At 40.9% G+C, this 14,204-nt stretch overlaps 1 protein-coding gene across 2 annotated transcripts in view; it reads left to right on the top strand.

Annotated features, from left to right (window-relative positions):
• Window positions 1–14,204, top strand: part of mdga2a (MAM domain containing glycosylphosphatidylinositol anchor 2a) — a 289,188-nt gene that overhangs the window by 164,813 nt on the left and 110,171 nt on the right. For both annotated transcript variants that reach the window (XM_052145122.1, XM_052145121.1), the window contains exons 7-8: window positions 7,548–7,877; window positions 12,393–12,686. In XM_052145122.1, the coding sequence (XP_052001082.1) occupies window positions 7,548–7,877; window positions 12,393–12,686 (624 nt within the window). The remainder of the gene's footprint in view (window positions 1–7,547; window positions 7,878–12,392; window positions 12,687–14,204) is intronic.

Below are 14,204 nucleotides of genomic sequence, written 5' to 3'. Positions count from 1 at the left end.
TTCTCTTTACTGTTGTACATGAATCTGGTGTTGAGCAGGTAGAATTTAATGAAGTTGTTGGCTGAGGACATGTGAGGCATCTAGTTCTCAAACTTGAGACTCTGATGTACTTATCCTCTTGTTTAGTTGTACATCTGGCCTTCCACATCTCTTTCTGTCCTTGTTAGAGCCAGTTGTCCTTTGTCTTTGAAGACTGTAGTGTACATCTTTGTATGAAATCGAAATATGTTTTGGCAGTTTCAAGTATTGTGTAGCCTTCATTCTTCAAAACACTGATTGACTGAGTTTCAAGACAATAATGTTTATTTTTTTTGCTATTTTTGACCTAATATTGATCATAGGACATGCCAGAGGATACTAAGGCAACTCAAAAACAAACGCAAAGACAATGTTAAGCTTCCTTTAACAAACCAAATAGCTTTCAACTGTGTTTGATATAATGGCAAGTAATTTTCTAGTACCAAATTAGCAATTTAGCATGATTACATAAGGATAAGGTGTTGGAGTGATATCTGCTGGAAATGGGGCTTGTTTAGATTTGATCAAAAATAACTTTTTTCAAATAGTGATGGTTGGTACTGTTTCTTTTACATCAGTAATGTCCTGACTATACTTTTTGATCAGTTGAATACCACTTTGGTGAATTAAAGTTCCAATTTACTTCCGAAATTTCTAATCGGATGGTTATTTCCATTACAAAACAGCACGCAAGTTTAAAACTCTTGTTTTAGTGCAGTGCTTGACTGATAGGGAGAACTTGCACGTTTCACTCCTTGGTTTTTTTCAGTTATAGGTTTTACTAGACTTGTGCTTGGGGGAGTCAAAACATCTATATCCAATGTCCTGTTGTGTTACTGAGTCCAATTTATTGTTTGTAATTGACTGTTGCAACTTTTGTAATTGTCTGTCATGCAGATATACAGTGTAGATCAGTTTGTGTCATGTCTGCTTGGATGTATGTTTAATATTGCTCTGTAGTTTCCTGAGGGACCTCATTTAGTTTTTTCTTTGCCCTGCTGTGTATAAATGAGAGTAAACCTGACTTTGTTCACCTAGTTCTTGATGAAAATCAGTTTGCACTGTCCATAGTAGATCACCGCTTGCGGATTTCTTCAGTTCACTGCTGAAGCATCCACAAGGCCATCCATTTATGCCGCTAGCAACAATCTTGTATAATGTATAAGAAACCCCCAAGTTAAAATGGAGGCTATGACGATTAATGTAGCCCTATAATTAGAGGGTAAATTAAAACAAATGTGACAGTAACAATTTACAGTAAGGTTCCATTTGTTAACGTTAGTTAACATTAAATAACAATAAAATATGCTTTTACAGCACTTGCTAATCTTGGTTAATGTTAGTTACAACATATACATTTTTAAAATATAAAGTTGCACTATGAACTAACATGAACAAATAACTATTTGATTTTTATGAACTAACAAAAAACAATGAACAATATATATTTTTTACAGCATATACTAATCTTAGTTAGTTCATGATACTAATGCATTCTAGGTTACATATGTAACCTCCAATCCCTGATGAAGGGAACGAGACGTTGTGTCGAAGAAGCGACACTAGGGGTCTCTCTTGAGCGCCGAATATGCCTCTGATCCATGAAAAAAGGCCAATGAAAATTAGGCAGACAATATTTGCATACCCCGCATACGGGTATAAAAGCGGGGAAATACGTCGAGTTCATTCAGGAGTTTTCTGAGGAGCCGGAAATGGTCCGGCCACCACAGTGGCTCGGCTCAGCGACGTGGCCGGGAGGACACAACGTCTCGTTCCCTCCATCAGGGAACGGAGGTTACATATGTAAACTAGACATTCCCCGTCTGTCACTCACTTCGACGTTGTGCCGAAGAAGCGACACTAGGGGTCCAATTTAAATCACGCCATGTGCTGAGCCGTGTACGTGTACTGCTGACACAAGAGCGGGCAAGTATTTCATGTGCAAAGGCGACCAGTTGTGTCAGACTGCACGTACCCTTCCCCAATGCCCCATAAAAGTCATCGGAATCCTTTTGGTTGCCCTAAACGGGTCCACTCGTAAAGGGACAGTACCGCAGGAAAATACACACAGGAGGAGTCCACGCAGGAGTCCCGACCTGAGGAGCACCTATCCCAGTACAGGGTAGATTCAAATACCAGCAGTGGATTGGGTCGGAGAATTCCTCTGCTGAATTGCGGACCCACAGGGATAGGGAGGAGTCATCCAGGGATCCGAATGTACGGGATCTCCTGGGTGAGAAAGCGCACAGTTTTACCTCTGCCAAGGGAAAGTCCGCTAAGTGCAAGCGATCCACCTGGCCAGACCGTCAGCGTGTTACAGAGTTCTACCAGCTTGGACCTGAGAAAACACAGAACGATACTGACTCAACCCTAAGATTGTAAAATCTCGCAAAGGTATTAGGTGTTGCCCAACCCACTGCTCTACATATGTCTGCCAGGGAGGTGCCTCTGGCCAGTGCCCACGAGGACACAACACTCCTTGTTTTAGTGTGCTCAGACCCGCAAGGGGGGGCACGGCCTGGGTGTGATAGGCCAATGAAATGGCGTCCACCACCCAGTGGGACAGCCTCTGTTTGGAGACAGCATTCCCTTTCTGCTGTCCACCAAAGCAGACAAAGAGCTGCTCAGAACATCTAAAGCTCTGCGTGCGGTCCAAGTAGGTACGCAAAGCACGTACCGGACACAACAACGAAGGGGCTGGGTCTGCGTCCTCCCGGGGCAGTGCTTGCAGGTTCACTACCTGGTCTCTGAAGGGCGTGGTATGAACCTTGGGAACGTAGCCCGGTCGCGGTCTTAGGATCACATGTGTGTCTGCCGGACCAAACTCCAGGCAAGTGTCGCTGACAGAAAACGCTTGCAGGTCCCAGACCCTCTTGATGGAGGCGAGCGCGATCAGCAGGGCAGTCTTTAGAGAGAGGGCCCTGCGTCCAACTGATTCTAACGGCTCGAAGGGGGGTCTCTGAAGGCCCGTGAGGACAACTGAGATATCCCAGGAGAGGAACAGGCTTGGCCGGGAAGGATTTAACCTCCGGGCGCCTCTTAGGAACCTGATGATTAAGTCATGCTTGCCCAAAAACTTGCGGTCTACTGCGTCGAGACGTCGAGACATCCAGACGTGGAGGTTCCAGAGGTCTGGGTGCGGGTGCCAGAGCTTGCCCCGTCCCTGAGAAAGAAGGTCTTTCCTCAGGGGAATTCACCAGGGAGGGGCTGTTGCGAGGAGTACGAGGTCCGAGAACCAGGCCCGGGTGGGCCAGTAGGGAGCCACTAGAGTGACTTGTTCCTCGTCCTCCCTGACCTGCTTACTTGCGCAGCCCCGAGGGCCAGCTGTGTGCCAGCGCGTCTGCCCCAAGGGGAGCCTCTGTTCGGGCATACCAGAGTGGCAGTGGGAGGTCTCTCGGGAGGCAAAAAGGTCTACCTGGGCCTTACCAAATCGTTCCCAAATCAGCGCCAGGGAGGGGTGACCATCACGCGGTGTGTGCCGTGGCGCCATGCTCATCTCGGGACTCGAGCCTGAAGCCAGTGCTGAAGCGGTCTCATATGCATCGACCCCAGCGGCGCGACCACCACGGAGGACGCCATATGCTCCAGGAGCCTCTGGAAATGTTTTAAAGGGACCGTTGTGCCTAGCCTGAAGGTGGCGAGGCATTCCAGCACTGACTGCGCATGCTCGTTGGTGGGACGTGCTAACATTGAGACTGAGTCTAACTCCATGCCGAGAAAAGAGATGCTCTGAACCGGGGCGAGCTTGCTCTTTTCCCAGTTGACCTGAAGCCCCAAACGACTGAGGGGCTTGAGCACCTGGTCTCTGTGAGTGCATAGTAACTCTCGGGAGTGGGCCAGAATGAGCCAGTCGTCGAGGTAATTGAGTATGCGGATGCCGGCTTCTCGGAGTGGGGCAAGGGCTGCCTCTGCGACTTTCGTGAAGACGCGAGGGGACAGAGACATGCCGAAGAGGAGGACTTTGTACTGATACGTACAAAGCGAACGCGAACCGTAGGAAGGGTCGGTGTCCAGGTAGAATTGAGACGTGAAAGGACGTGTCCTTCAGGTCTACCACTGCAAACAAATCTAGGTGCCGGATGCAACTTAAGATGTGTTTTTGCGTGAGCATTTTGAAAGGGAGTTTGTGCAAAGCCCGGTTGAAAACTTGCAAGTCAAAGATCGGTCGTAAGCCACCACCTTTCTTGGTACGATGAAGTAAGGGCTGTAGAAACACTTCGTCTTCTGGGTCGAAGTGAGCGACAGATGGGGAACTCATTTTAATGAAGGGAAACTTAATGTAAAGTGTTACCAAAATGAGAAAAATAGAGCATGACGTAAATTTGACAACTCAGTCCGTCATAGTGACGGATAAAGATATTTTCTAGCTTAACCTCAGGTAACAAAATCATGTCAAACTTGATCGTCTGCAGCAATACATTTTAGTGGCAAATTGATGTAGATTTTAATGTAACCTGAAATTTTGTTGCAATTTTGCACAGTTGTAAAACCTTAAATCATCAAGCATTTCATGAAAAAATATAGATATATTTGGTATACTTCAACCATTTTCAGATATTAATATAGTTCTCAGTTATGGATGTATAATTTAGAAAGTTCATAATTCCTGGGGAGAAATTAAACAAGTAATATAACCTCTCTCTTTGATTCTGTTTTGTAATGTGACTTGACTTGTCTTGCTTGACTTTATGCATTGCTGACTTGAGAATTGACTTGGGACTTGAGACTTGTTGGGGACTTGCTTGCTCACACATCTGGAAAAGTGGTCACTTATGGTCGTTGTAAAATAAGGGCTTGATGTCTGACAAAAGGGAAGTTTATTGAGAGGTATAAAACAATCTTTTATTCATTTTGATAAAACATTGCAAAGACACATACCTTTTCATTGGATTATTTTGTTAAAGTAAATAGAGTCAGTTTTGATTTCACGTTGGCTTGAAACATCTAGGGAATGGAAGAAAGCTGATTTTGGTTTATCTACTGTGTAGTTTAACTTCTAAAGAATCTAAAATAGCTTATATTCAGTCTAGGGTTGTCAGTTTGAGTTATTTCCAAATGTGAGACACAGTGAGCAAGATATCTCAAACCAAAGTGCAAAGGTTCTCTTATTAGCTTATCTCTTATATACCGAAGTGTATGTGGAGTGGTGTGTTTGTATGTGTGCATCGTGTGCCATTTCACGGTGTTCTAATGTCACTTTCAATGTTGTATATATCATTGCTGTTGAGTCATAGTTCTTCATAGTTATTTTCAATGTCAAAGCATTGGGTTTGTGTAAAAGAATTCTTCTGTTCTCTATCCACCTTATTTTGCAATGCGGAAGTAAGCAGATGGCTGATGACAGCAATGTAAATAACTAGAAGGATACCAGAATTTAATGATATGGATTTAACCACAGGATATACAGCAGTATAAAGTCCTAATGTCTGATAATTTTCTAACTTCAGCATTTATAGTAAATGAGTAAGTCATTGTTGCTGTGTGTTGTATTGAAGATACCTTAATAAAATCTGCTTCTTACTTTACAGAGGTTGTGACAATACAGTGTTTCTTGTCTCCATGTAAATCTCCATTCATATGTATACCTCCGATGATGCCATTATTTCATGATTTCCTAAGGCGATGTTTCATATGCCTTTGTGAATGCGAGATCTGTGTGTCTGTTTACTGTGCACCGCTAAGAAAGAGAGAATGCTCTCTGACAACAACAGAGAGAATAATATGTTTCTCTCTATTTAGAATGTAACTTTGTTAGAATTTGTGAGTGGAATTTGCATGCCACTCCCCTGGACATACGGGTAGAAAAGGGGCTGGCTTGCAACCACTCATTCAGATTTTTTCTTCGGAGCCGAGCAGTTGTGTTCAGCAAGCTGAATTCCTCTGCCGATCCAATCACCTCTGAAGAGCCAAAGCTGTTGGATTTATGGCACATTGCAGCAGTTTCTCCCCCTCTTGCACTGGTGGTGTGCAGAGAACACCCCTGGGCGCTTCAGCAGCTAAAAGAGTATATTATTCCTACTAAAAGAGTATATTTCCTATCTAAAAGAGTGGCAAAATACAGCAGGCTTGTATTTTTAATGATGCTTTTCCGTCTGTGTAAAATTCCTGGTTGCGGTCGTTATCTCTCCACAATCGCTGTCTCGCGTGCTTGGGCGCTGCTCATGCTGAGACATAGTTTGTGGATGCGTCCTGTCCTAACTGTGAGAACGTGGCATGATTTGGTCTCATAGCAACGTTGCAGTCGCGGCTTTCCTTCATCAGAGGGAAAGCGACCCCAGCAGCTCCCCGCCTCGGTATTTCTACCTGCGGGTATGATGCTGTGGCGGTTAGCACTGGGGGTGATTTGAGGACCTTAGTGGGAGCTTCTCTGCCGGGAAACCCCCCACGTACCTCCCATTCCCCAGCAGGCTTGTTTGTCCTGGTCGAGTTCTGCGTTGAGACCGCCGGCTCATCTCAGGGTGAGTTTGCGATCTCATTTGGTGCTCGCACCCTCGGGTGCGGTTGCCATGTGCGGTTGCTGTCTGGGTGTACCGCTTGCATATAGCGCCTTTCCTCTCCCGGAGGTGAAGGTGCGATGTGACCCAGCTAGATTTGGCAAAGGCAGAGCTTCCTGCCTCCTCCTCCACCTGAGGCATGACCTTACCAACAAGCTTACGTCATCCCTCTCATGAGCACGCATCACAGAGATGTACGGAAGCAAACAGTTGTAGTTATAAAGTATGTAAGTATGGTTTTGTTTCTAAAAATAATCAATCATTTGGGTTCAGAAGAACTTTATTTGTCAACTGGAGTCATGTGGATTATTTTGATGCACCCTAAATGTGCATTTTGTACGATCAAATAATGGAGTACATTCACTTGCACTGTTTAAAGGAGGAGGCCTGAAATGAAATCCTAAAAATCTTAAAGTCTGTTTGATGACTTTAACTCTTAATTTTTGGGTGAACTATTCCTTTAACGTTGGTTTAAGATATATTTTTTCCAAAAAAGCTAGTAGAATTAAGTACAGTAGATTCCAACATTGACAGGTTGTGTTTTCATCCTCGAAAACCATGAAAAAAACTATACAAGGTAAAAGAAAATACAACCCAGATTATATTAAATACAGGTTCCGTTGCAGCAAGGATAAACATAGTTTTATCACAGTTTGTTTGTACAGGGAATTATTGGCTGTAGAGTCCGTGATACGATTAAAATTTAAGAGTTATTTATTAGCCAAAATGGTATATTTTCCTATTCAGCCAATGTCATGTAATTCATATTGCTCCAGTTTCTGATCATTTTAATACATTTCATTATTTGATTTTAGGGACATGTTTGTGTAATTTTGTATGATAAATAATTGCAGGTCTGTGTTGGGTCATATCCAATGAAAAATCTGGATCCTAATGCAAGAATGTTAGAGAACTGCTGTTTTTTAGGATGAAAATTGAGATGTCTTCATAAATATGCACTCAGAAGTATACTGTATAGTTGATCTGAATGTTTCATTGTCGTTAAATCAGTCATTTTTCATTCTGTCCACACAGCTCTGAAGAAGGGCCGTTTTTGGATCACACCTGACCCCTATCATAATGATGACAACATCCAGATCGGCAGAGAAGTGAAGATTTCCTGCCAGGTGGAGGCCACACCACCCGAGGAGCTGATGTTCAGCTGGCTAAAAAATGGTCGCCCACTGCGTAGCTCAGAGCGGATGGTCATTACACAGACTGACCCAGATGTTGCCCCAGGAACCACAAACCTGGACATCATCGACCTCAAGTTTACCGACTTTGGCACTTACACCTGTGTGGCCTCACTAAAGAATGGAGGGATACCAGAGATCAGCATAGATGTCAACATCTCCTCCACCACTGGTGAGTTATTTTTTATTCTTTACAGGTAAGAGAGGGTAGATTTGTAGTTCTAAGTTTTTGACACATTGCTTACCTTGGCACTTAATGGGACCAAACCTGAACTAATCAGAATGTGTCCACGTGATGTCAACCTTGTAATTATAAACCAATCAGCCTTATTTGAAACAATATTAACAAACATTAAATCAGGTATCAGTGAAATGGCATACAAGCAAGCCACATATATAATGCTTATGCTTTTAAACAGTATGTGTTTTTATATCTGTTTGTATATTTAAATCTTTAATTGAATATTTTCAGTAGCACTGTGTCATTATATCTTTGAGAGTATTGGTAAAAATGCCAACCAGGGCATGCACAAAAACTTGTTTTCTGCAAATCAACAACATTGGATGCCATGAACATGAGAAAAACAAAAAAGATCCAGAGATTTACTGAGAACATCAGTCCAACAACTTGAGTTTCTAAACCAATTCCATTTATTAACAGTCTTAGCAATGAGTGTTATGTGGATTTATTCATTCTAAATTATATTGAATTAAAAATCAAGCATGCATTACTGAGTAAAGGAGAAAAAAAATATTGCACTGGAAACAGGGTAAATGGTAGAATGACACAGCTGTTCACTAAACTTCAATATTATTTGTTATTAAAAGTGTTTTAAGATGAATACATTTATTCTTGTTTTCCCAACTATTCTCTTACCACTGCTTGTGCTTTTCGGCATATCAAAGCTTTATAGTTTCAAACAAAACAGTGTAATTTCAGACTCCACCACTGATAGCATTTTAGTGATATGAAAGAAAACAGCATAAAATATATAGACCCTAAAGTTTTTTTTATTTAATTTTTTTCATTGCAAAATACTGATAATGCTCTTTTAGGCATTTTATATAGCCAAAAAAGGTAATGCGATTTACTTCCTGAATAATTTCTTTATGCAGAATATCCTCTTTTGTTTGTTTGTTTGTTTGTTTGTACTGGGTCTGCTAAAGAAGTCATGCTTAATCAACCTGCAGACATACCCAAGCTCTCTCTCCCACCAGGCCTCCTGCAGTTGCAATCAGAAATACTGTACATTCTAGCATCGCTTTTTTTTTTTTGCCATACTCATTACCCTCATATATTTCACCCTCACCTTCTGTAGAAGAGAAAATAGATTTCTCTTTTTCTCTAAAGAAGAAAAAAAATTATCCTTTTTTTACTCTACCGTATTTATGATTCTTTATCATCCTTTCGTTTGTGTCCATCTCATATATCTCATATGTGCATATATTTTTTTATGACACTACATTGCTTGAACAGTAGTAAGTCAGGAATTGTTTGCCTTTTTACCCTTCTAAAAATTACAAATTTGCTGGTTTAAGCAGGTTTTTACTGGTCTTGCAGGTCTGGACAATCTGTTCAGTCACTTCCAGCCTGGCTTGCTGTCAAGTGCCCAAAATCCATCTAAAACCAGCAAACAGCCTAATTTGGTTAACTGGTCTTAGCTGGTTTTGGCTGGTATAGCTGATCTCCCACCCAATCCAAGCTGGTCTTCACTGGTTTACATTGGTCTCCTTGCCTGGCCAAGCTGGTCTTACCTGGTCCCCCAGCCTCACCAGAAGACAAGTGTCCAAAACCCCTCTTTAACCAGCAATCAGCCTAAGTTGGTTTGCTGGTCTAAGCAGGTTTAGGCTGGTCTAGCTGGTCTCATAGCCTTGCCAAGCTGGTCCTAGTTGGTCTCCCAGCCTAACCTGCTGAAAAATATAAAAATCCCCTCTTAAAACTGTAATAAGCCTAATCGGTTTTGCTGGTCTTAGTTGGTCTCCCAGCCTGACTAGCGAACAATTGCCCAAAATGCATCTAAAACCAGCAAACAGACCAGCCTGGGAGACAAACTAAAACCAGCAAACCAGTTTAGGTTGGTTAAAGCTTTTTTTCAGCAGAATGGAAAGAGATTAGAACCTCAGAGGTGGACAACAATGACCTCACTACCTTGGTAGAGCAAACGAGGGCATTTGTTTTCCAGTGGATCTTTTATTGATGGTGTTGAGCTTGTGAAACGGGCCATGGAGACTCACGCATCTCATGTCCAGATGCTTTGTGTACAGTGAAGGACAGATTCATGTTAAATGGAAAGTGCCTGTGTGGCACTCCGGTGGCTATTTTTAGATGAACAGGTGTTTTTTCTGCCTTTGTTGAAGCTGTAGGGGAGACATCTTCAGTTGTCCTGTTTCACAGAGCATGTCATCACATCAACCTGACCCTGCTGTTTCAAAGGTCTGGACTCAATCAAAATAGTTGGCAGAAAGTGTACTGGTCAAATTGCTCAGTCGTTTAGGGATTTGGTGTGGAAAAATTTCCCTTGCACCTAGATGTCATTAGAACCAGCCAACATGTCTATTTTAAGAACTCGAAGCACGGTTCTCACCTTCTCACAGAAATGTTACATGCAGTTGTATTTACATTTACATTTATTCATTTAGCAGATGCTTTTATCCAAAACGACTTACAAATGAGGAATATAACAGAATCAATTCATCCTAAGGGGTCATTAATACGAGAAGTGCTGTAATTCAATGTTCCAAATTGTTCAGAGAAGCACTAGTTGAGAGAAAAGTAAGAGACAGTGATAAAAGAATGGATTGAGATTTTTTTAAGAAGAAGAAAGAAGTTATTGCGTTAGTAGGATTGGGTAAAGCGCTCGCAAAAGAGATGCGTCTTTAGATGTTTCTTGAAGGTGGCTAGAAAATCAGCTGCTCCGATGGAGTTTGGCAGGTCGCTCCACCAGTAAGGAACAATGTTGGGAGGGTTACTTTTAAAATGTATTCCACTACAGATTACATAATACATGCTGTAAAATGGCATTTCTTAAGGTCAGTAACATATTCTAAATGCTTTGGATTACTTCAACACTGGTAGATTTTTTCACTTGTTTTGACTAAAAAAAAGTCAGTACAATAAGACAAAATACACATGTGAAAAATATATTCTCTGAAAAATCCTAAATATCTAATGTAGTGTAGCTTCTAAAACAAAATAAAGCAAATTGATCTTGTTTTAAGGATTTCTTTATATTTTTACTGAAAACAATGCAAACATTCTCATCAAGGATTTTTGCCCTAATACCAAAGGTCAAACTAGAGAAAACAAAATATGTGGATCTAATTTGGAATTTCTTTATAAAAAAAATTATTTACCTGATAACATGTTCATGTAAAATTGCTTGAAATAGCATTTTAGCGTAGCATAAAGCAAAATGTTTACATGACAATTTACACAAGGTTTATTTCTGTTTCTGCTACTTCAAACTTCAAACTAACTTCAAAACGTACTTCTCTGTCTGCTTGTATGAATGTAACACATCTTATGAAAGTGTTTCACTGCTGTTTAAATGCTCTTTGGATAGTATCTTTTATATGGATAAATGTTTTCAAACTAAATAGACTAAATATTAAATGGAACAAATGACAATAAAATGCAAAGTAATCTCTTCAGTAATCAAAATACTTTTTGAATGTAACTGTATTCTGATTACCAAGTATTTAAATTGTAGCTGTAGTAGAATACAATTATTAATATTTTGTATTTTAAATGCGTAATCCTGTTACATGCATTCTGTTACTTCCCAACCCATGGGAACAGTTGAAGTGAAAGTTCGGGAAAGTGATTTTGTGCCTCTGTGAGATGGTCTCACAAGGTGCTGCTCACCTGCTGATCATAAGCTTCTGGAGGTTACATAGACTTGAAGTAGTGAGTTTATTGTAGATAGGGGGTGCAGATTCACTGTAAGCGGGCATCAATGCCTTGAATTTAATGCAAGCAACCATTGGCAACCAGTGCATTTCAATGAAGAGAGGTGTGACGTGCGCTGTCTTAGGCTCGTTGAAGACCAGTCATGCCATTGCATTCTGGATCAGTTGCAGAGGTTTGACTGTACATGCAGGAAGTCCTGCGAGAAGACCATTGCAGTAGTCCAGTCTAGATATAACAAGAGCCTGGAAAAGGATTTAAAGGTGCTGTAAGCGATTTCAGACATTTTGCTGAATTTGTAATTCAATGCCCCAAACTCAGGGCATTGGTTGAGCCAATGTTGAATGTTAGACTGATCAAGATCCTCAAATAAACAGCGCAATGTTGAAACCTATGAAAGCATCAGTAGAGCCACAAACTTTATGCTTTTTTGATGGAATCAACCTTCAAATGCCTTACGTATAGTTGTCTGAAAAATTACACACTTCAACTTCAACTTAAACCATTGCACACTTCAAAGACAAGTCAGCCAGACCAAATGTCAGCAAACTTGAATGCACAAAGTGATTCAGAGACAGAATCTGATTCAAATAGTCCAAATTGCCTAGGTCTGTCACAGAGACAGTTGTGACTTCACTGAACACCTTATTCAATTATATTTGTCAGGTAGTAGGGACATTTTATGGGACATTTAGTAGGCACTTTTAAATGACTGATGCAATGTGATATTTTCATACATCAGTGTAATATGTTCATTAAGACATTTTCACTTTCTTCTAGTTCCCCCCAACCTGACTGTCCCACGAGGGAAGTCCCCCTTGGTTACTCAAGAGGGGGACACAGTAGAGCTCCAGTGCCTGGTTTCCGGCAAACCCAAACCCATCATCCTTTGGTCCCGTGCCGATAAAGAAGCGCCAATGCTGGATGGCAACATGCAGACTGAAAGCTACGATGGAGTTCTGCGTATTGTCAATGTCTCTCGTGAGATGACCGGCACTTACCGCTGCCAAACCAGTCAGTACAACGGCTTCAACGTCAAACCTCGAGAGGCCATTGTAGAGCTCATAGTGCAGTGTAAGTAATCATAATCATGTCAATTTAAACAAAGCTAAGTGGATTTTGGAACTTCCATAATGGTGATCTCTGACTGTCAAGTTCAGTTTTGTCAGTTTTGCTAGGTTACAGTTACAGTTAAAAGTCCTCATTGAAGATCTGGGATTTAAGACCTAATTTTAACCTGGAAATAAACTAATTTTAAACTAAGAAAAATCATAACTTAAAACTGATATGAAATATAAGATTCTGCACTATTTCCAAGTCTCCAAACAAATAATAAAAAATTTTCACAAATGGACTCTTGGACAAAATGGACATTCGTATCCCACTGTGTAAGGTCGAGATTTGCATGCTAAGTGAATATTGTCTTATAAGAACTTCTTTGATTGTATTAAAGAAATTATTTGATTGTAAAGCAGTTCTTCTTATAAGTGTAAGGCAATTTTTGTTTAGCAAGTAAGGGGACCTGGGTTCAAAGCCCAACTTTATACAGTGTGGTTGAAGAGACCGTTTGTGAAAATGCTGCTATTATTCCAGGGCACCAAGTGAGCCAGAACTACGTCTGGTGTGCCCTCAAATCAAATAGGTGCATGATGCCCCTGAAAGTAATGGACATGTTAGTTGCTTATGTAGGATTGCGTTTAAGTTCGACCTCATTAACTTATGTTCTGGCTAGAACATACTGTGCTTAAGCTTTCTGTTGTGGTTGATTGGTAAAAAGCAAATCATTCTTTCTCTTTGGAAATAAATGGAAAAAGTGCAGGGACATCATTAATTGTAATTACAGACAACCTTGGTTGAGCAAAGCACACTGCCAATTTTTTCACTGTGTCTCATTAAGACTCACAGTTTCAATTAGCGCAGGTGCAGAGGTTAATGCAATGTAATGAATTCCATATTATCATTGTATAACATGAATTAATTGCTTGAGAGGACTTTGTCTCAGTTTAACTCAAAAACAGGTGTATGAGAGGGTCAGATGTTGGTGTTAACGATCATTTCATCTTTGAGAAAGGTGGGGGGGTGGGGGGGGGGATTCTGATGAAGGATGTATTAGCCTATTCTCTAAAACCCTGGTTCATGATTTCATGGAATAACTAATTACAGTTTTACTGTAACTAATATGCATAATGAATTGCAGATTTACGGTTCATTTAAAGTGTCTAAAGAGATTTTAATTAAATATCTGGCATTTTAGATATGTCAAATGTCACTAAGATAATTTTTTCCCTAAAATGCACCTGCCATCTCATTAATAACTTTCACAATAATGGACATGTGGTAGAGCTAACAATCTCATACAAAGTGCTTGCAGAGGCAGATCTGTACAGTATACATTATGTAGTTTTCAGGAATTCCTCTGTTGCACACACAAACAAAGATATGTTGCAAGAAGACGGGGGTTCCTACGCCTTTACCGAACAATAATGGGCAACATAGCTCCTATGATAAGAAGAAGTATGCTTGAGTTCAGTATTAAAGGCAAATTACTTCCTGTTATTGGTCCGTTTAGACATCTTTGGTCCATGCTGCATT

Source organism: Xyrauchen texanus, chromosome 16, assembly GCF_025860055.1.
Source record: "Xyrauchen texanus isolate HMW12.3.18 chromosome 16, RBS_HiC_50CHRs, whole genome shotgun sequence".
In the NCBI taxonomy this organism is placed as follows: domain Eukaryota; kingdom Metazoa; phylum Chordata; class Actinopteri; order Cypriniformes; family Catostomidae; genus Xyrauchen; species Xyrauchen texanus.
This window is presented reverse-complemented; position numbering and strand designations above follow the sequence as displayed.